This window comes from Platalea leucorodia (assembly GCF_965183815.1).
Source record: "Platalea leucorodia genome assembly, chromosome: 5".
In the NCBI taxonomy this organism is placed as follows: domain Eukaryota; kingdom Metazoa; phylum Chordata; class Aves; order Pelecaniformes; family Threskiornithidae; genus Platalea; species Platalea leucorodia.
The window spans coordinates 9063846-9085360 of NC_138827.1; the positions used below are offsets into that span (position 1 = coordinate 9063846).

Sequence of the window (21515 nt, forward strand, 5' to 3'; positions counted from 1 at the left end):
TAAAATGACTGAATTGGAGAACACAGAGTAAGTTAATGGCAGTGCTGTGGTTCCAAAAAAAATCAAGATACTTTTCCCCTACCTTTAAAGTATAGCAAGAAGCCAGTGTTTAAAAACAAAAAGCAGTGATTTGGGAACTTGTTGCAGAGCAGACACTGAACTGTAGTCTGAGATGGTGAAATTTTTATCAGCCTCCCAAAGAGTAATTCCCTACCCTGTTTTGGTCTTTCAGATTTGATGCGTAGACCAGTAAGACTGCCACCCTCCTGGGGAAAAGGTATACGTCCTCCATATGCACAACGCTTTGCTAAAATGATTAGGGGTGGTATGTTGTTCCTGCTAGTGATAGAAGGAAAAGAAAGAAAAGAATTTGCCACTTCAGGGGAGAAGCCCAAACCTCAGGAAGGTACCTCTGCCGCTACTGCAGATTACTCATAAAACACTGCTCATGCTCGTGGCCTATTTTCAATCTTTTCTATTCCTAAGATGCATTCCTTAGGTGTTATGATTTTTTTTAAAACATAGGAATATACACAAATTTGCTAATTGTTCTGGATTCTTCACAGATTTTCTTTTAAGATGGAGTATATTAGAGATACCTATCCTTAGACAAATCAGTTCATTCCCAGATACACCTTTTTCCCCTTCACCCTGATAACATGTATCTCAAATCTAAATTTTGATATGATAGGGACATGACTGTTTTTAAGAAAAATGCAAATCTTCACTCTGAAATAACTTAGTCTTTCACTGATTACAGAATGTGCTTCTAAACCGCCTGTGAGTCAGCCTGTGAGTTGGAGTTCAGATAAGCCTGTAGTGTTTGTTCACCAGATGGACCGTAAGCTCTTCAAAGCAGAGGAAATGATATTGCTTATTAACATCACTCTAAATTTCACTTATTTCTTTGTACAAAGTCTGGTTACTTGATTCAATTTTAGCCTATGTCTACACTGTAAGGAGGAGAAAATTAATTTTTGTAACAGGATAGGTAAATCTAGCAAAGTAGATCAGAGTAAAAATTTTACTGGAACCGAACATGGTTCTTTTTTTACATCGTTCTAAGTAGCCGAGATTGATATCCACCTCCTCTCAAACACACCCAGGCTGAATTTGCATACCTATGCAGAGGTAAAAAAATGTGAATCAGCACAGGAAAAACTAATTAGTTAAATTATCCTTCTTACTTCTATTTGGCTGTTTTCTTTAGCAACAGAAGAACAAAAAACAGAATAAAAATAAACTGTTTTGAGCAGTTAACGGTCATTGGTCATAGCACAGTTTTCAAAACGAATGCCATACCTACTGCACTCTACTTTCCAGATTTTACATAATCTCTATAAATACAGGGAAAGGAGGATGTTGTCAGAGAGGAAGCCTGCCCCTCTCCCCGCTCTGCTTTTTCACTCAGTGCCTCACTTCACTCACTCAGAAGTGTCTCATGCTGAGGCTCCCACCCATACACGAGGCTGACTTCACACTGAAGACTCAGATCTTTATGGCCTATAAATTATTGTGGTTTAGATACAAATCCTCTCTCCAGACATGCTTTCAGTAGGACACACCTGAGACTGAGCATCCACTGTCCTTATCAGAAGATACTATTTTTCACCTTTGGATTTGGTTTGTAAAGTGCAATTAAGCTTACAAAAAGAGGCACTGTGCAGGCAGATTAAAAAAACTCCCTACTTCACTACTATCATCAGATAACGAGATCTTTCAGATTAGAAAGCCAATACCAGTATGGGAGAAAAAGGCAACTGAAGCCATCCATTACATACACTTTTTTAGACACTGGGCATTTAATTACAGTCACCTCGCGCTTATGCCTGGCGCTTGCAAACTTTGCAGGGCTGGGGAGGTGTTGCACCTTGCTCCTGTTCTCATTCCACTGAGGCCAAATGCTGCCAGTGACCCTTTTGCTTAAGGGAAAAAAAAAAAAAAAAAAATCTCAGTCTTGGGGGATTTGGACCATTTTTGCCTGTGAAATGGTTTGTGCCATCGTCATGCACAGGGATGGCTGTTTGTCAGATGGGGGGAAACGAGTGTCTTTAAAGGCGTACCTGTGCTGCAAGCCGTCAAACCACTTGGCCGTTGGCAAGGCCCACACAGACCCAAGGCCCCACAGACTGAACGTCGCGCTCGGGTCTACTTTGAGCAGAGCTGGAGTGACAGCCTTTCAAAAGTAAAGGTTGGTCAGTAGCTACACAGCGGGGGAATTAACGAGCATACGCAGAGTTCTTGATAAGCTGCGGAAGTCTGATGACTTATCGACAAAATTTTCTTTCGTTAAGGAGCGCGAGCTGCGCCGCCCTTTTGCTGCGCCCATTTTTAATGCCACCAGCCGAAACAAAATAGCCCCATCTGAAAGGGCTGCAGGTCAGTTCGGCGCGAATTGGCTCTAAGTCGGTTAAGAAAAAATAATAATAGGAAAAGGGCCGAATACCAGCTTTCCCAGGGGAATCGTCTGCCGAGCGGGAGAAGGCGGCAACCGGCGGGAGGCGGCACCTGGCGGGCGGGAAAGCCTGCGGCTTTCCCGCCCGCCAGGTGCCGCCTCCCGCCTCACGCCCGTCGCCTCGCACCCGTCTCCTCACGCCCGCTTCCCGCCCGCCGGCGCGCAGCAGCTTCCCCTCAGAAGATGGCAGTCGCCGCCCGCCCCGGCGCCGGCCGCCCCTTCTCCCGCCCGCCTTGAGGCGCGGAGCCGCCCCGCCCCGGCCCCTTCCCCTCACGCAGGGCCGGGGCTCGCCCGCCCGCCGGCAGCAGCAGCAGCAGCCCCCGCTGCCGCTCCTCCTCCTTCCTCTTCCTCCGCCAACCCCACCCCTCGCTCCGGGCCGGCCCGGCCGCCGCGCCGCCAGGGCTCCCCGCCGGCTTCCCCCATCCCCACGCGCTGCGCACACCTCCTCCGCCCTCCCTCCTTCCCTCCTTCCCTCCCTCCTTCCCCACCTCCGCCCTCCTCCTGCTGACGTCTGGCTCTGCCCGGCTGAAAACTCCGAGCCGCGGCGGATGCGGCGGCTCTCGGGAGCGCGGCGGCAGCGAAGATGGTGGCCGCTCCGTGCGCCCGGCGGCTGGCGCGGCGCTCCCGCTCGGCGCTGGTGGCGGCGCTCACCGTGCTGCTCCTGCAGACCCTCCTCGTCTGGAATTTCACCTCCCTCGACGCCGGCGAGGAGCAGCGCGGCGGCGCCGCCGGCCGCGAGAAGCGAGACCGCGGCGGCGACCAGCGGGCGCACCCGCAGCGCCGCGGACCCGCCGCCCCGCACGGCAAGGCGATGGTAGGTGCGGGAGGGGCAGCGGCTGCGCCCCTGTCTCGGGGCGTTGCTCCGCGCTCCTGCGGAGGGGCTGCCCGGGAGGCGCGGGGAAGTTGGGGCGAGCGAGGCGCGGTCGCCCGGGGCTGGCGTCCCCCCGCCCCGCCTGGGCGCCTCCCGCCGCCCCGCAGGTGCCGCGGTGCGGGTCCGGTCCCGCCGCCCGGGCTCCCGCCCGCTGCCGGGGTCGTGGCTGCCGGCACGGCCGACGGCGGAGGGGCCGTGCGGCGGGAGCGCCCGGGGCCGCGGCCGCAACGCCGGCAAAGGCACGGGTGGGATCCCCTCCGCTCCCCGGTGCCCCTTGGGCGCTGCCGGCCTCTGCAGCGAGCGCTTCGGCATCCCCGAACTTCGCCGGAGAGCCGCCCGCCCGGTACGCTCCTAAGGGTTTATTTTACTGCTACTTTATTTTTTCCACCTGAAAACGGCACAGGCGCTATTCTTTATTGCACAGCTCTATCAGGCCCAGTAGGTGACAGGCAACGAAATCTAATGCAATCATTTTATTAACCGCTGAAAACTCAAGGATGCCGAAACTGTGCCCTCTCGCCCTATCTCTTACCGTTTTCTTTTGCAAACTCCCCAGTTTTCATTTAAATGACTCGGGCCTGGAACTGCAAGGGGTTGCAAAGCTGGCCCTACTGCCAGTTGCATTTCTGAATTTTCTAATAGGCAGGCGAAAAAGCAAATTAACAGTGTTCTTGGTCAGTTAATGCAAACCTCAGAAATACGTGTTGGTGTGTACCATCGGTATGTAGTATTCTTCAGCTCGAGAGAAGCTTCCTTTGGTTTTCATTTAATTTTTTTAGCAGTAGGCTTATGTTAAATAAGTGTTACCTCTTAAAGTATGCATGCATATTTTTGTTTGTTTCTGTATTTCTGTTTACATCTTGAGAGAGAAAGCGAGAGCTTGGGGCTCAGAGATGACTTATCCTCTTAAATGACTGTGGGTGTTTCGGCCGCAGAAAGGCTGCAGAGAACCGTGCCCCGAGCACACGAGTGCTCTGTCACTAACATTTGGGACAACTTTTCTGAAAGGTAGTACTCGCCCAGCCAGTGTGTGCAGATCCTGCTGTGCTTTTTAGATGTGAAAATTAAAATTCTTGCTTACTGAGTTCAATTTTTGTCTCTACATGTAATCTTATCTTGGTACTTGCTGTGTTCATAAATGTAACTATTCAGGCTCCGCTATTTTTCCTCCAGCAGTCTGTCTTCTGCCTCTGTTCCAATCTGTATAGTCTTTTATTCTTTTGTCTTTCATTCTTCTTCAGCTTTTTTTCCTTCTTGGCCTCTCCGGTGTGGGTTATCGAAGATTGGTGGGTGCTGGTACCCTGGCAGGCGGGGGGCCGGGAGGGGGCAGGCTGCGTCCGGGGCTCCAGCCCCGCTCCCCAGCTCATCAGGCTTTCTAGGAAATAATCCTCTTCTGTGGGCTCCCGGGCAGCGTCAGAACGAGTACCATTAGCAGTTGTCCTACAAACGTCCTGGCACAGCGTCCGGCTTGCGCCCAGTGCGTTGGAACAAACGCCGAGTTCGGGGCCGAGCGCTAATTGTTTCTGTGCTGGCAAGACGCAGACGTAGAATATGATTATTTTGATGCTGGCAGTTATGAATCACGCCTTTGTGCATACAGATTTGATCAAAGACCTAAAGATGGAGCACTGGGGTTCTGAATAGAAAACATGTTTTAAAACACATGCTGAGTGTACCTATTTTTCCCTTGTTACCTAAATGGATATATGGATCACACTGGGCTGTCCCACAATGTCTGACATTGGTATTAAAAAAACCCACAACGCTTAAGTGACAGCGTGCTTGACAACGTGCTTTGTCAAGAGGTGATTTGGCAATACTTCTTCCAGATGACTTTGTGGTACTTGCGGCTTTGCTTAACCTACGCACTGGGAAGTGGCCACCATCCTTAAAATTTCTTTGTCAGAGTACAAAACCCCACGCCTAAGCATCTGTCTGTTGATTAAAATGTGTGCTTGGTGGAAAAGTGATAGGGAAATTGGATTTGTGCAGATTTCTGCCTTAACAACCTGACAGCTTGCTTAAATTGGTAGGTGAAGTTCCCAGGCACTCCCAACATGAAAATGTTAGGATCTGTCTAACCCTACCCATGCTGCCTGTCTCTGCGGCAGGCCCAGTTTTGATTTCAGACTCAATTCATGAGGAAAATCTCTGTTTAATGGAATTACATGATATAGAATCGTTGTGAAAGAAGATTTGTGTTTTCTGTTGCTTTGTTTCCACATCACAATACAATTTGTGTAATGCCCAAGCGAAGTTGTTATCCTTCTCAGTCCAAGTTTCCTGTAGTTTCTGTATGTCAAATTGTTTTGCAACAGTTGGAGAAGCTGGCTGGTGTGAATACAGTAGTCCCATTATATCCAAATTACTTTGGGTTAAGCGCGTCGGAGAGACCCTGCAAGGATTTTTCAAAGATTTCTCAGTCTTGCATTTTAACTGAAAAAAAGTATTAGTTGTAATGTGTTTTTGGTCTGTTAATGGAGTGGTGTGTTTAATACATCTTTTGGGAGTATTTTCTTGAAAGGCTGCTACATGTTTGTCTGTGATGTAGTATCTGATGGCTTTTTTACTCTGAAGAGAGCCTTCAACGCACGGATGCCCTAATCACTGCCTTTACAAGAGCCTTTATACTAAGTGAAGTTACACAAATTAGATCTGGGACACTTTGCAGAAGATAGTGCTTCTCAAACCTCTGTCTGAGAGTTGCCATGTGGAGTTACAGTGTGTCATGGTTTAACCCCAGCCAGCAGCTGAGCACTGCACAGCCGCTCGCTCGCTCCCCGCCGGTGGGATGGGGGAGAGAATCAGAAGGGCAAAAGTGAGAAAACTCGTGGGTTGAGATAAAGGCGGTTTAATAGGTAAAGCAAAAAACCACGCACACAAGCAAAGCAAAGCAAGGAATTCCTTCGCTCCTTCCCATCGGCAGGCAGGTGTTCAGCCATCCCCAGGAAAGCAGGGCTCCATCATGCGTAACAGTTACTTGGGGAGACAAACGCCATCACTCTGAATGTCCCCCCCTTCCTTCTTCCCCCAGCTTTATATGTTGAACATAATATGGTCTGGAACAGCCCTTTGGTCGGTTGGGGTCAGCTCTTCCAGCTGTGTCCCTTCCCAACTTCTTGTGCACCCCCAGCTTCCTCGCTGGTGGGGTGGGGTGAGAAGCAGAAAAGGCCTTGACTCTGTATAAGCACTGCTCAGCAACAACGAAAACATCCCTGAGTTACCAACACTGTTTTCAGCACAAATCCAAAACATAGCCCCATACAAGCTACTATGGAAAAAGTTGACTCTATCCCAGTCAACACCAGCACACAGTGTTTTCATTTATCTTATTTTTTTCTTTGACCTACGTGAAAGACTAAAATGGTGGTATGTATTTTATTTTACTGAGCTGGACATAAGCTGTGTGAGGATTTGGTAATTTTTGTCTGTGGGAAAAGAAACACAATCCTTTGAACCAGGTGTTTAAGAGGTATTTAGAATTTTATTAAATGCTGTCAGATATGTGTAATAAGCAATTTCATTTGGAAAATGAAATAACATCGTACCACAGTAAAAAATGTTGCCACTGTACCTGTGGATAATTGAATATGAATTGCCAACTTGTCAGGATTTTGAATTGAGCTATTTTGTAACTGAAAACATTTACTGTACTAGATCCCCTGGCCAGCTACATCTGGAGCTTTCATTATTCATAAGCCGTTTCCTGCAGTTGTTCCACATTTAATTAAATCAGATTATAGATATCTTTAAAGAAGTATGAATTGTATTGGTAGCGGTGACTTCAGTGGGTGCTTGCAACCATGTATGATTTTTGCAGCTGTTCAGCACCCTTTGCACAAACTTTATTCATTCAGCAAAACTCAAGCATCAAAAGCAAGCAAGAATTAAGCTACCTTCTGAGAACGGGTTGATTTTTATGTAAGGGTGTTTATCTTTGAAAAGTAAGCAACGGCTTTTTGCAAAAATGCCATAAGCATGCTGCTTCGTCTCAGGCTTTTTTAATGCAGCCTGCTAGTGATGGTGGAAGGGGCTTGTTGGTGGATGTTGCATGTTGGGAGCTCAAAGGGAAGAAGAAGGAATGCAAATCCCTGCTTCAGGGCTGCTGGTGATGAGAGGGATGTGACAGCAGAGCAGCTGCCGTGGTCTTAGCTCACGCCCAGCATCGCACGGAGAGGCAGTTGTGCGTCGCAGTGATGCGCTCGCGTTACCCAGCTGCGGCCTCTGCCTTGGAATTAGGCATTGAAGGCAACGGATGTGGGTGCGCAATGCTCCTTCGTGCCCCGTGGCACTGTTGGGTTTTCATTACTGCCTGTTTTACCATAAAGCAAAAATGCCAGCGCATTGTTACTGTGTCAGTTGAGTGAAATACAGCTCTTGCCTGCTGGTGTGGGATCAAAGCGTTTCTTTAGTCTGAAATTTTGTGTATTCATTTTAAAGAAATGGTGTGCTTCTTTCAGCATGAAGCTGTCAAAGGAACCAAGTATAACTATTGATAGCTCGAAATGTTCAGAACAGTAAGATGAAAAGAGAAAGTGTTGTGTGTTTGGAGACAGTAAGCATTATCTGTTTTAACTCCAAGCAGAAGTTAAGGTAGGGAGGATAGTCCTGAGGATCACTAGTGCCTCTCCTTCTTATTTTCATTTCTTCAGTGGGAGATGTGGTATTTCTTCTTCTGGGAATGTGGAGAGTGAGGCTGGGTCCACTGTTCCTCCATGGGTTGGTCAGCTGAATGTGCTCAAGCAGGTTATATTTCTTCTTGCTTGTTCTCCCTGGCTCGCTTATGTGATGCATGCTGAGCTCCACCAAGTTAAAGATGCAAGAAGCCAAAAGTTATTATAATGTGTGCATAAACCCTGTAATACTTGTTGGTTACTGAAACTAGGAAAGGAAAGGCATCCAGCTGCTACTCTACTCAACACTAGCAGTTATAAAAACAGATCAGTTGTTGTAACTGAACGTAAAGTAGCAGCAACTCTGTAATGCTGGAGAAAACTAGGGGAAATCATACAGCAAAGAAAACCCAGGAAGCTTTACTCCGCTTTCTCTAAAGTCCATCCATCAAGTATTTCCCCCTGCCTTTTCCAAATGCTTCCCCAAAGTAAGAACGGTGCAGAATTCACCTTGCGTATCAAGCAGAAGCTTGGTGTTTTTCCAGGTTTGGAAATGAGAGTTTTATTTTGAAGAGTATTTGCCCCTGTAATGTTTAGATTCTGCAGGTGGATCCCCAGTGCTGTTTTGCCAGAAACAAACACACAGCCTGAACCTACATTCTGCCGAGCATCAGTGCGTTACCCATGCGGGAGGTACTCAACAAGCTAGTTTCTGCACAGCCCACAGGTTTCAGTATAGCACCTGCATTAAAGCATAGCTTTGCACTGGGGCGGTAGCAAGGTGGGCATCGAAGAAGAGAGCTTCTGTCTTGGGCAAGGAATTGGGCTACCGCTGGAAGGCTCATGTAGTTGCTGGGAGTTCACTCTACAAAGTTGCACTTAAGCATGAAATTGTTTGTTAAGCTCCAGAAAACAAAAGAGCTTTCAATAAAAAAACAAAAACAAAACTTCACCCTAATTTATCCTTTTTGCTTAAATTGGTGAATGTATAGGTTCCATATATTACGACACAACCAGATGCTACCTATTTAAACATCTTCCGAAGTAGCTTGTTGACGTAGACATGTGGACTCAGTAATTTCATCTCTGAACACAAGAAATGAGGGAAGAAAAAAGGTTTTCAGAAAAATTTCCAGACCTGAAAGCTGCAAGTGAGCTTAATGTGAGCTGATCATTTACGTATTAAACTTCAGTCCAGTGTGAATCAAGCTCCGGAAACTGGGTCCTCACTTGTTTTAGTACGCCTGCTGGTCTCCGTGAAAAAGCTTAGTTAAGGTACCTTAGGTTGCAAATAGAATTAACGGCATCGAGCTATTATGTGGCCAAAAATGATATATTTCTTAGAGAATGGGTCCATAGTACTGACTTGACCGTTAAGTACAGTTCTGCTTGTTAACGGGAGCTTAATCACGTTGTAGTACAGCTTTAATAACAATTGAAAAGGAGAATGGAGACAACTAATCATTTTGTAATGGGAAAGGGGGGAGACAATACATCTGCAGCTGGAGCTACATAACGATTTTTACAAAGTCTTAGCACTTAACAAGGCACATGTTAATAAAACAAACAAATCTTTTTGGTAACAGAGAACTAATGTATGCATTATTTAAGAAGAGTATTAGAACCAGATTAGATTGATGGACTCCTGCAGCAGTAACCTCGTTAAGCATCTTTTCTGTGGGGATGTGGGAAGGTATTATATGAAATGGATCTGTGTTAATTGGTTGTGCCATCGGAAGTCTTTTTCAGGCCACTGGTGTGTTTTTGTTGTGTTGGTTTTTTATTCTTTAATGTATGATGGGATTTTGCAGATGTTCCCTTTGAAATAGAAGCATTTTCATTTTTTAGCAAGAGAAGACCAGCTGTTGTACAGGAGACATACAAATCCCATTTACTTCTTGTGAGCCATTGCAAATGGGTACTTTTTGGTGTAAAAGGCCCTCATTACCTGCCACATCTCAGCTGTATTGAGAAATATTTTTCGAAATATTTTTTTCCTTCAGTATTGAAAATCCATGATATGTTATACAGCATCTTATTAGTGCTTGATGAAGGGACAGGAGTACAATGAAAGCATGAAGTGAACTTAATTTGTATGAACAGTCAAATTATATAACCCCAAGAATTAATTTTAATCAAATACTTCCTGATTTTTCTTTACAGTGTTAAAATTAGGTCTGGCACTTCACTGGAGCTTTTCCAGTGACTCTTTAAATGGGATACAATGTACTGTATTTTTCTTCTGCTTTAGGCTGATGGGGTGTCTGATTTGGGCAGGTGCAGGAGCATCCCTGCATGGATACTCGCAGGGTGCATGAGCGCTGGCATGCGTAACTGCTTGTATTAGTGCAGTTTATGAGGAGTAGCACTTTCAAGTGTTCAAGTCTGATTTTTAGACTTGAGAACCTTACTCCCTCTTCATTTTTTTTAAGTAATGGTAGGCCTTTGACGCTGTGCTGCAGAGCACGTGTTGAACAGGAGAGTGCTCTGTGGGAGCAGGGAAAGTTGGAGTCCTGGTTGCCTTCTCCCGTCAGTAACCTCTTGACATGTGTAGCAAAGTGTTTAGAGCCACATAGCGAAAAGCGACATGTAGTTTTGTGGGTTTCAGTTATGGGCTGTCCAGGCTTAGTCCTCTTTGTTCTGATAACTGTGTTTTGTTTTTTCCCTGCAGAGGAGCTGAGCCCTGGCAGGTTCCAACTTTATTTGTTGCTTTTACATTTGGTGCTGGTGATTAGGGCTGTCCCCTTTTGAGCACTTAAGCCCAGGCGGAATCTCACAAACACTGGGGTGCTAAATTCAGGCAGTCTAAGGCCTTCTAATGAATGGAGAGAGATGAGTGCCTCCAGAAGGCAATTCAGCTGACTTGAGGTCTGAATCTCTGCAAAAGCCTGCTCTTCCGCGCCGGTGAGGGAGGGGGGCCATGGCAGCGATGCTCAGATACCTGCCGTGTCATCCATTCCTTCACACGCCAGATCTGGCATTTCTCTTCCCCAGTCCACAAAGTGTGCTTAATTTTAACTTCCCATCTTTCAGGGAAGTGGTGTGGGTTTGAAGTAATCAGTCCTTGTGAAACAGTTTGAGATCTTCAGCAAAGACTGGGACTGGCTTGTCAGCTGCCATGCATTGGCATAGCTCCATTAAAGTCAGTACAGACCAGCTGAGGATTCTGGACCCACAAATGTAATTATTGTTGTAATAATAGCGTCAAACAAGTAATCATTATTTTTACTCTCTCTTTTCATTTCAAAATGAGAAAATGATTTCCTCTTGGATCAGTGAAAGTAATTTACATTATGCACAATAATGGTCTACATGGAAATATAATTATTATTCGTTTGTACGGCACCATCTGGGCACTAGAAGCTTTACAGACACATGTGAGGAAAGGTCCCTGCCTTGAAGAGCTTACAGGCTGAATAGCAAGTATAGCTGCTAGCACTTAACAAGAGTCACGAGTGTAACTTTTGCAGTCTTACCATCAGGGACCTGTTCAGCACAGGACTTCTACAAACTTCTTCGGTGATTTCCACTCACCTATCGGAATTTTTCTGTGAATGGCACTATGCAGCCTAAGGGTAGGATGAGTCAAAGGATTGATTAGCATGGGTGGATCAAGAAAGAAATCAGCAAGCGGCTAGTATTATAAATTGGCTGCCCAGCTGTTTTCAGGCAGGTAAAGCAGATTTCCAGGCTTTACTTGGAAGCAGAAAATGATCTCAAGGCCTTGTGGACCTGTGCCTTCTATGGAGTTACTCCCAAGCTTTACATTACATACAGGACTGAATGCTTTACTGAGTTTGAGGATGAGCTAGAAGTGTGGAGGCCAGGCTTTCTAATTGTGTGGATATAGAAATTGAGCAACATGTAACGTTGCCTAAGCTTATATATGGTGCAACCTTGCTGAGTTCATCCTTTTATGTGAAGTACCAAAAGGGTCAGTGCAGGACACATAAATCATGTGACTTCTTATTTTTAGAGATGATTAGAGGATTCCTCCAAGGGATGAACTATTTATAGCATGTCTATAATTGGCTTCTTTTTTTTGTGGTAATAAAATTAAACTTCACAATAAATGAATATCAGTTTAGTAGAAAAAGTTAGCTAAAAAAGATTTCACACTAGTGTGTGGTTGACTCTGAGGTCAGATCTTGAATGCTTCCCACATATATTTTGTTTGCAAGCTACTGCTCTGTTGCTGTTCTGTTATATTATTAGAGAGTAAGTGGGATGCTTATTTAAAACAATTCCACAAAGCTGAATGACACTGCAAACTTTAGTTTAACTTGGATTTGGTTGAATGAGTCATGGGCACTCATTTTTACTTCATACTGCAGCCTTTGCTTGCCCTTCAGATGTACTTTTTGGTTCAGTTATGCTGGTGGAGTCTGAGTATTTTTCTTAGAGTTGATGCTATTTGCTGACTTTTCTTAATGGCGAGTTTTGGATTTCATGCTCTCTGAATTTCTGAGAGGTGTTTCGTTTTGTTCTTAAAACCCAGCCTGTTTGTAGTTAGCTTTGTTCTTTGTAATTGTACTCTTTGATTCAGGACGACACATGGTTCAGTTAAAACGTCCTCTTTGAAAGCAAAAGCGATGGCGGTTGTGGCTGTATTGACTAAAGTGAAGTGAGTTCCCTGAAACTGTATCCAGCCTGTTGACCCTTACCTGGGAGATGAACAGACAAACCTGAAAAATGACATTTCCACGGCAAATTTTTGGTTCTTGAGAAACGTACGACCACATGTCAAGAGGGAAGCCGAGTCCTTGTGTCACGGGTTCTGTCTGTAAACTTAGCAGGGTGACAACTGGCCACCCTTGAGGAAGAGCCGCACAGCTGCCAGGGTCATTCGGTATCTTCTTAACTGAGCAACTTTTTCCTCAATCTGGCAGTGTACCTGGAGCTGTAACTAGCTAAATGGCCATCTGCTAATGATGAAAATTTAAATTGGACTTCTGTGTAGAAATAGAGTGTTACCAGTGATCTGGATTGGGGTCATCCTGAACAAGCATGTGAAGAAAAAATAATCTGTTATCAAGCTCATATTACCTGGTAGAAAAAAATACTCTTAGGAAAAACAGCAACTTGCTGCCTGCAGAGGTCCACATTTGGGTACCTGGAGATAAATCTAGGCACCTAATTCTATAGAGTTAGATGTCTACATGCTTGCTTATGCACTTAAAACCTTCTATGGATGCCTGACACAGATGTTTAAATATGTAAATATGGATTCAGGTGGCTACCTTAAGGCATCTAAGTTCAGCAACTTGGCCTATGGTATGTAAAACCTGAGCAAACAAGCAGAAGAGGAGTAAATGTAGTAAACAAAGCTGTTAGTGTGTATACATCAGGAGAATAATAATAGTTTGCACAGCTACTGTGCCTCAAATTGCTTACGTTTTGGCATTCACTTGAATTGAGTTTAGTCACTCAGTTGCATAAATAGAAACTTGGAGGTGCTGTCTGCTAGCAGCGTACATGGAGCGGTACCTCAGCAATGAACTAGCTTTTTGGCAGTCTTACAAGAAAAGATGTGCAAGTCTTCAGCGCAATATTTTGATAAGTCATTGGTTCTTATTAAAATAATAATTATGGTGATAATTATAACTGTAGTTGGCTCTGACTGAGCTGCTGAGTAGGGGGTGGCGGGAGGAGGATTATGAAATATTCTCGTAAAACCGTCTGAATCCTGCTCTTTTAGCTCTGTGAACGCAGATGAGGACGTTCGTGTCTGTATTTCTGGCATGTCATGTGCCAGGACATGGCAGCGCCCGTGTGCTGTGCGCCTCCCCGTCGGAGGGAGATGGAGATTCCCACACAGTCTGCCTTAAAGGCTGATCATCATCCCTGTGTTCGGTTTTCTAATAACAGAGATACGATCAAAATAGGTGATAGTACTTTACAGCAGTACAGTGATAAATTGGTGTAATAAGCTCATGGCTGTCTGGCTTTCTGTAGTTAGCACTGTGACGTTTGCTGGGTGTGCAACTTCATAGCAAGATTATGTCATCTTGTTCCCAAAAACCCAGGTCAGGTCCTGATAATATTGAAACCAAAGGAAAGTTTCCATTAGCAGATAGCACTCTAGCTACAATGACACTTTCCCGAGCCTTTCTAATCTAATTCAGTGTTAAACATTTACACTAGCCACGCTGCAACTGCATGACCTCCTGTGCTAAGTGACTACAAGTGATTAATGACTATTTATTAGAAAAAGATGGTCTCAAATCTGCTCATTTTCCAGACAGCGTAAACAGTGATTTCCTCCCCTCGCCCCCAAGCCCCAGCTTCAAATATAGTATTTTTATGTTTGGTTTCTTTAGAAGTTGATTTTTCTCACCCCTGGATACCTAAGAAAAAAGCAAGTGGCACTGGCCATTGCCCGCCCCCCTTGTGTGAAGCTGCAGTGGGCATCTGGAGTGTGAGTTTTGGGATGCTTGCTCCCCTTGCTTAGGGCTTCAGCAAAATGCCTCATGAAATGGGTAGAAGGAAAGTTCAGGTTTTAAATTGCAGGACAAGTTTCTGTATGGGGACGAACAGAAAGTCAGAGGTCAGCTGTAAAGATCCGTGGGACCTCTGGGAGCACAACCAGTTTAAAAGTTGGATAAATCTAAATGCATTTATTGCTCTTCTAGAGCACAGGAATTTTCCAGAAGTGAATCGCATAACTAGTGCTCATTTTGAGAGGTAGTTGATGCAGAGAAAGAAAAAGGTTTATTTGGCGTTTTAGGTAGGTTCACGTAGCTGGGACTTTGGTTCTGCAGTTGCTGTGGGATCCACGGATTTATGCACATATTCCACACAGTAGAATTTGACCCAAGGGTATTTTATGTGAAAGTTAGGTTATAGGGTTTGTTTGCCTTTACACATCTGAATATATAAGTAAAAAGTGCTTTACTGGAGTTCAGACAAGTTTGACACAGTTATTTAAGGCGGTTAGTTTTTTGTCCATTTTGGTACCATCACCAGTCTGTCAGACTGAACAGCGATCTCATGCTGTCAGAATGTTATCAATAGGATATTTCATTCTGTAGTTTAGGTCCTTCAGGGGATTTTCACTTTCTAGTTGCACTGATGTAAATTTGCAGTAATTCTCATATCAAGGACCCATGAATGAATGTAATTGTGGAGGAGAATAAGGGTCTCACAGGTCAAATGGTTCTTCAAGGACTCCGTATTTGGACAATGTGGACATCTCAACACGTGATGGAGCATTTTGTTGCTTTTGAAGCGCCACTGTAATTTTGTAATGAGTGTTCAACAGTCATGTGCTATGCTCTAGATGCTTTCTGTTTGTGGAGTGTGTGTCACTCGGGAGGCATAAGTGAAAGGAAGCCCTTGAATTTCGTACTGTCCTGGGTTCAACTTCTGGGTTCTGTTTCCAGTTTAGTTACCAGACCTTGCCAGACTTTGATCTGAAGTCTGCCACCTAAACAAAACTCTTCAGTGCTTTGAAGCCTTTGGTAGTCAATGAGCAAGGTGCTCTTTGTTTTGCTTGTTAGTAAATGTTTGTGTTTTGTTGTTAGTTTTAACAGTCTTGTGTATTAACTTCTTTCTCCTTCTTGAACAATTCACTCCTGTTTCTAGAGGTTTTCTCAGTGGTTGCAGAGGCTGGTTAAGCTCTAGTTCGAAGTCGCTGGGAGTTACAGCGTTGACTTCAGTAGCTCAGCTGGGACTGTGTTGGTAGCACAGTTGCTTAGGAGGTGGATTAATGTAATTGGAGAGGAAAGTACTTCAGGTCTCTATTAGACACTTGGTAAATAGTAACTCTGTTATGGAACGCTGTTTCTCCTTTGAATAAATTGGTGTGTTTTTGTTTTGCTTGCTGTCATTGGTAAGCTGTTTTCTTCCGAAGTTGTAGTTGTCCAGTTTGAAAGACTGTTTCCTGTTTGCTTAAAATAAACACTTCTGCAGCCTTAGCCTGTTTTACACTGCCTGCAGACAGCAAAATGTATCCTCAAATGTTTAAATCTGTTGCTATGGTTAGGCTGGTAGTTTCATAGCGACGTAGAGATGCTACAGGAGTTTGAATCATCTCTTTAGTAGAGAGTTGGTGGTTTGGTGGTTTTTGGGTTTCCCCCCGCTCTGTTTACTAGGGCAAAATATATTCAGGGCTCAATTTTGCAATTCTTAATGTGAACAGAGGCATGCATGCATACTTGTATTCCATAGTGGTCAAATATTCGTGAGCCTTAGTGCCAATTAATATAAGCAAGAGTTGCCCATTTGGGTGATTTGGCCAGGATTTTCCAGACTGACTGTTGCTTTGAAAGATTTTGCTTTGCAGTATCCAGTTTAAATGAGCCTAGGACTTGGCAAGTCAACACTTTATCAAGTTTGTGCTCTTTTAGTAGCCAGTCACTTTTGAAAATCTTCACATTTAGCGTTAGTTCAGACTTTGGTCATTATCCTGTGTAAGCATGATGTGTGAGAGATTATTGCACAGGGCTAATTTTGAGAGACCTTTGCCAACTAAATTTCACCTTTTTCAGTGTACTCACATGTTTGCTATAGGATGAAGACATAGGTGCGCAAGAGCTTGAGTAGTACAGTACACTGAGAATAACCTGTAGCTCTTGAGAGCCACTGAGTGTCTTCACTGGGAGCTGGAGTGGAGACTTGGATGTAAAATGATGCAAGAATAGTCTTATGAATAGGATTGTGTTAGGGTTTTTTTATCTAGCTTTTGTATATTCATTTAAGTTGTTAAACTGAAAAGGGTCTTAAAGGTTGTTATGTTGTCCTAAAGTGTTCCATGATATTAAAAAAAAAAAAAGGAAGTATTTGATAGCAACACTTCTTTAAGTGGGTTTTATAAATATTGGTTCTGTAAAACCTAAAACTGATATAAATCTGATATGATTATTTCTGTTAAGCAGTAACTTAAAATCAAAATAATACACAACATTCTTTTAACTTTTCATTCCTGTTCTGTGTTCTGAATGGAGATTACCTGTGACAGGAGAGACTGATGAGGCTGGACTGGTATAACTTGAGTTCCTGCATGTTTCTGTTGGCAGTGGTGGATTTATTTAACAATCACTGTCCATTTTTAGTGTTTTTAGGAGTGTTTGGTTTTTTTTTTGTTTGTTTGTTTGTTTGTTTTTTAAAGGCCCTTGGTATTCTGCTGGCCTTGTTGGGTCTTTTTCTAAGTTGTGCAATGTTAATGATTTCATCCCATGCTGAGTTACTAAAGATGCTCATGCAGGAGGACTGCACTCTTGAGTTTTGCGTTATGCTTGATGCATGGAAATATTATGTTGATGGAAGGTGTGTTAAATCCATCTCTGTTGCATTATGCTTTACCTCTGATACTCTCAGTCAGCTTTTAAGAGGTCATATGTTCCAATAAGTGTTTACTGGTGGATTTCTTCGGGCCAGCTTTGAAAGGACTGGGTGAGGTTTCCAAATGGGTTTAAAATGCCTGCTTTGTATTTGAGTGGATTACCTGTGTTAGAATTTAATTTAAATGTATTGATCCCTGCTTAACGAAATATACAAATTACTCGTTCGTGGTGGTCTGCCTTGGGGATCAGCCAGGGTTGGGTTAAACCACAAATGTTTATATTGAAGGACTGTGTTGTATTCTGATGAGCTTGGACAGTGTGTCAGCTTTAACGATTGTTAAACGGTGTTTTTAATGGTTGGGCTTGATGATTCTTAAGGGTCTTTTCTAACCTAAATGATCCTATGATTCTATGAGTCTAACTGTGATGAAAAATAAAACAAAACCTCAGGGTTTAGAAGAAAGGTGCTGTGTCTAAGGCTGTGTGGCAGCAACTGGATGCAGATTCAGCTCCCAACTTTACAGGATGCTGCTTCTGTAGCCTTCTCATGGAGGAGGAAAATACGGGGCTGGCTGTCTCTGCTTCCCGTTAGTCAAAGAGAAGGACTAAGTCACTGGATAGTGGATCTGGTTTGTGCATACTGCTTCCCGGCAGTCTACAAACACGCGTATTGAAGCTGCACTGAGAGGCGACGTTTGCCAAACATCCTTGTCTGATTTTTTTTTTTTTTTTGGGGGGGGGGGGGGAGGAGGCAACTATCCTGGATAAACCAGTCAACCAAAGGAGTTTGAGGGTTTAAAGGGCATTTATAACCTGCTAAGTGACTCACTGGGGAATACAGAAGGGAAGATGTATTTGAAGAAAATCATAAGATGTTTCTTTGCCACAATCTGTTGGGGATTACCATGACTAAGGAGACTGCGTGGATGTACTTTGCTGTGACAAGTGCTTATTCCAATACCAGCGCATAAAGCGGCTGTTTTATACAGCTTCTGTGGGTTAGGTGTGTGCCCACTGTAACCCCAGGTCTCCCAGAAGCAAACAAGTTCTTCTCTTTGTTTCAGTTTCAGAGTCTTGAATTTGAGCCAAAAATAAAAAATGACTGTTGACAAAACAGTTGCCAGCCCAGGTGGGTTGTGCTGGCATCTTTCCTGCCACAAAAGAAGAGACCCTGCTGCCTCAGCTGTCTGATAGACTCTGGTTTGGTGGGATGGATGGTCCAGGTCTGGACAGTGGTGGTAACCACCTCCCAGTTAGATTTTGTTACTAGTGCTGCGGGCTGGGGCTGTGCCTCGCTCGCCCTGCAGCAGCTGTTTCTGTTTCAGAGCAGTTGGTGGGAGGGAACCCATTTTATCTTCTTTCTGCTACGTCTGTAATCAGGATAATTTTTCTGTGAGCTGCACACATCTGTGGCCTAAAACCTGTGCTCAGCCTGGAGGTAGTCAATGGAAGGCGATGTTTCCCACAGCCCCGCATTCACTTGCCATTAGTGGAAGCCTGTGCTGCTCCACTCTTGCACATTTTATTTTTAAGGATTCAACACTGATATTTATGAAGTCCTTTGGTTTGCATGTATCAGCATAAATATGAGTATCTTCTGAACATACCTAATGTATTGCAAGTCTAATATTTCTTGTAGAATTACCAATCTCTTTAAGTAGTCCTTTTATGTGTGTATGAAGAGAGGCGGGGGGGGGAAACAAACCCAAAAACCTTTGGCCATTCCAGCTGCTGAGTTGTGAGCACTAAGTCCTTGAGAAGAAGCTTTTCTATTATCCCTAATGCTCTAAAGCTAGCTGAATAAACAAAATGAACACAGATGTTTCCTCACTGGTGATACAGTTCATAAGACTACACCACTAAAGGCATTACTCAGCTGCAACTTCTGTGTGCAGAAATCTGTTGACCAAACAATTCAGTCTTACTCAAGAAAACTTCCTGCAAAGTTGAAGAGGCTTGCTGAGTAATACTTTTTGTGTTAGTAGTTTATTAACTGCTTAATGAATTACCCAGATGTGTTTAAATTAGCCAAAAAACTGTTTTCTTACCACATGGAAATGCTGCGAGGACACTGCAATGTGCTGCTGAGGTTGTGCCCCGTTTCTGGAGGAAGGGGCTGAGCTGTGTGAACAGGCATTTGCCTGCAGTTCTGGGGAGCAGCTATTTGGCTCATACTCGAGTGAAAACAGAATCAAAATCAGCACTGTACAGAAACCCTTTGCATGTTTTTAAATTCTGGCTACACCCTGGTTATGCCAATTTTAACAATTTTGTAAGAAAATTTCTTTACGCTACGGAAGAGGAATAACTACGAATTGGTTGCAGTCTGTATTTAGGAACAAAGCAACCCTTTGCTGCTATATTGATCAGGCTGCCTCCCTGTCTACTGTTTTCCAATTATTTTCCTTGTTCAGGCAATTTCTTGTGAGATTAAGATCTTTAGGTTTATAGAACAGAGTTTGATGATGTAGGTGGGAAGGGGAGGCCAGAAACAATGCCCAGTTCTTTAGGGAACCTGAGCCACAGCGGTGGATGTGCCCTGGGAGCAGAGGGTGCTTTCAAGATGCCCTGATCTTACAGACAGCTTTCACAGCTTGCCTAAAGATGAGGTCGTGGTTTGTATAGTAGAGGAGGTGTACGTTAAGGCTTTAAGGCAAGCTGGAGAAATCTGACCACTTAACACTCTGCTTGTCACTACAGGATCTGCTATTGTGTTTAAAAAATAATTATAAAAAAGAAAGACTACTTTCTTGGCACATGTGTGCGGGGACTTATGTTTTAATAATTATTTCAGACTATGTATTTCAGAGATTTTAGAGGTATCATTTGCTATTGGAAGGAAGATAACTTTAGTCACCTAGCTCGTGAATTGTTAGAAACAACCCATGTGGGATGATATAGTCTCAGAGCTGCTTATTTCTGTTACTATTCTGTTAACTCCTGACTCTTCTTGGTAACTCTGTTGTTGCTCTTATCCCCAACTCCCTTTTTGTTGAAAACTTACTCTTTTATTCCCACGTCAGGCTGAGCTTGCTGTTGCTGCTGTTTCTGTTAGCCCAAGGCAGTGACACATGGAAGCATTCAGCTGCGTGTTCAATTGCTGCTCTGTGGCATGGCTGCTCCCCAGGGCCCACATATGTGACCGATTGTGCGAGGCTGTCCAGCACTTTGCTGGAGTTGTATCAGAAATGCTGGAGGCTTGAACACAACGCGTCTGATTCACCTGCAGGACAGCTCATCACTGGCGCAGAGATGGACTTTCTATTTGGATTCTCCCTCAGTGCACCATGGAAACTTGGTTTCACGTCCATGTCTGCGGTCCGTCTCTGCTGGCACCTTTTTTCTTTCTAAAGATCAGATTTTCCTGCTCTCCGTTTCATTTTTTTATTCTCACTGGTGTGCATCTCTACTTCTGTTCCTCCCTCCCCTTTCTGAACAAAGAACATTTCTTGTTTCTAAGCATTTGAGTAACACAGTTTTGTTCCCGTTTTGCAGAGACAGACCAACTTTGATCAATAGCAAAAGCAAATGGTTGTAGAAATTCACATTGTGCACTTCTGCGTACTCTGTGGAGTGTCTTTGTAGCTGGTACTTAGCATATTGCCTCTGGAAGCACGTTTCTGGCACCTAGCTTTTATTTGTGCAGGCAGAGACCTTGGCAAATGCTTCACGTTTGATACAAACCCACAGTCCTTTTAGATATTGAATAATATAAATAAGGACTTATCAACATGAGAAAATGATGGCAAAATAAGCGAAGGTGTGAGTTTAAACCTGGGTAGTTTACATGATGCTGAGTCCCCACCCTGGCACTTTGATTCCACATGTAGAGTGCTGTTCTGTGGGTTTGCTTGATCCTCTCCCAAAGCTGGCGAAGTGCAGCTGATAGGTGCTTTTACCATGGTTGAAAGCCACCACATAGGAAGCAGGTGAGAATTAGTTACTTTGGGCTATTGACGCAAGTCCTGAATATATGACTTCTTCCAAAATATCAATACTTTTGGTCATTTATTCTTTATATAAATAGAGCAAAGAACAATTAAAAGAAAAGTTTCTCTTCAAACAAGTTGCTATTTTTAAGGATGTTCTTCAAGAGTAATCTTAAACTAGTATTTACAATAAGTTAGGCTATCCATGAGAGAAACTGTGTGGTTTTTACTCTAAATCGAAGTTTAAAAAATGTCATTTTTCTGTCCCCATCTAATGTGTTACTGTAGTTTCCCCTTTGGATGACAGCTGGAGAGGTCAGACATGATAGGAACCAACAGAAACTAGTACTGGGAGACACTTTA

The 21515-nt window shown here is 43.9% G+C and overlaps 1 protein-coding gene across 2 annotated transcripts in view; it reads left to right on the top strand.

Annotated features, from left to right (window-relative positions):
- Nucleotides 1-3038: 3038 nt before the first annotated feature.
- Nucleotides 3039-21515, top strand: part of XYLT1 (xylosyltransferase 1) — a gene marked incomplete at its 5' end in the record, with an annotated part of 209410 nt that continues 190933 nt past the window's right edge. For both annotated transcript variants that reach the window (XM_082313143.1, XM_082313142.1), the window contains one exon: nt 3039-3269. In XM_082313143.1, the coding sequence (XP_082169269.1) occupies nt 3039-3269 (231 nt within the window). The remainder of the gene's footprint in view (nt 3270-21515) is intronic.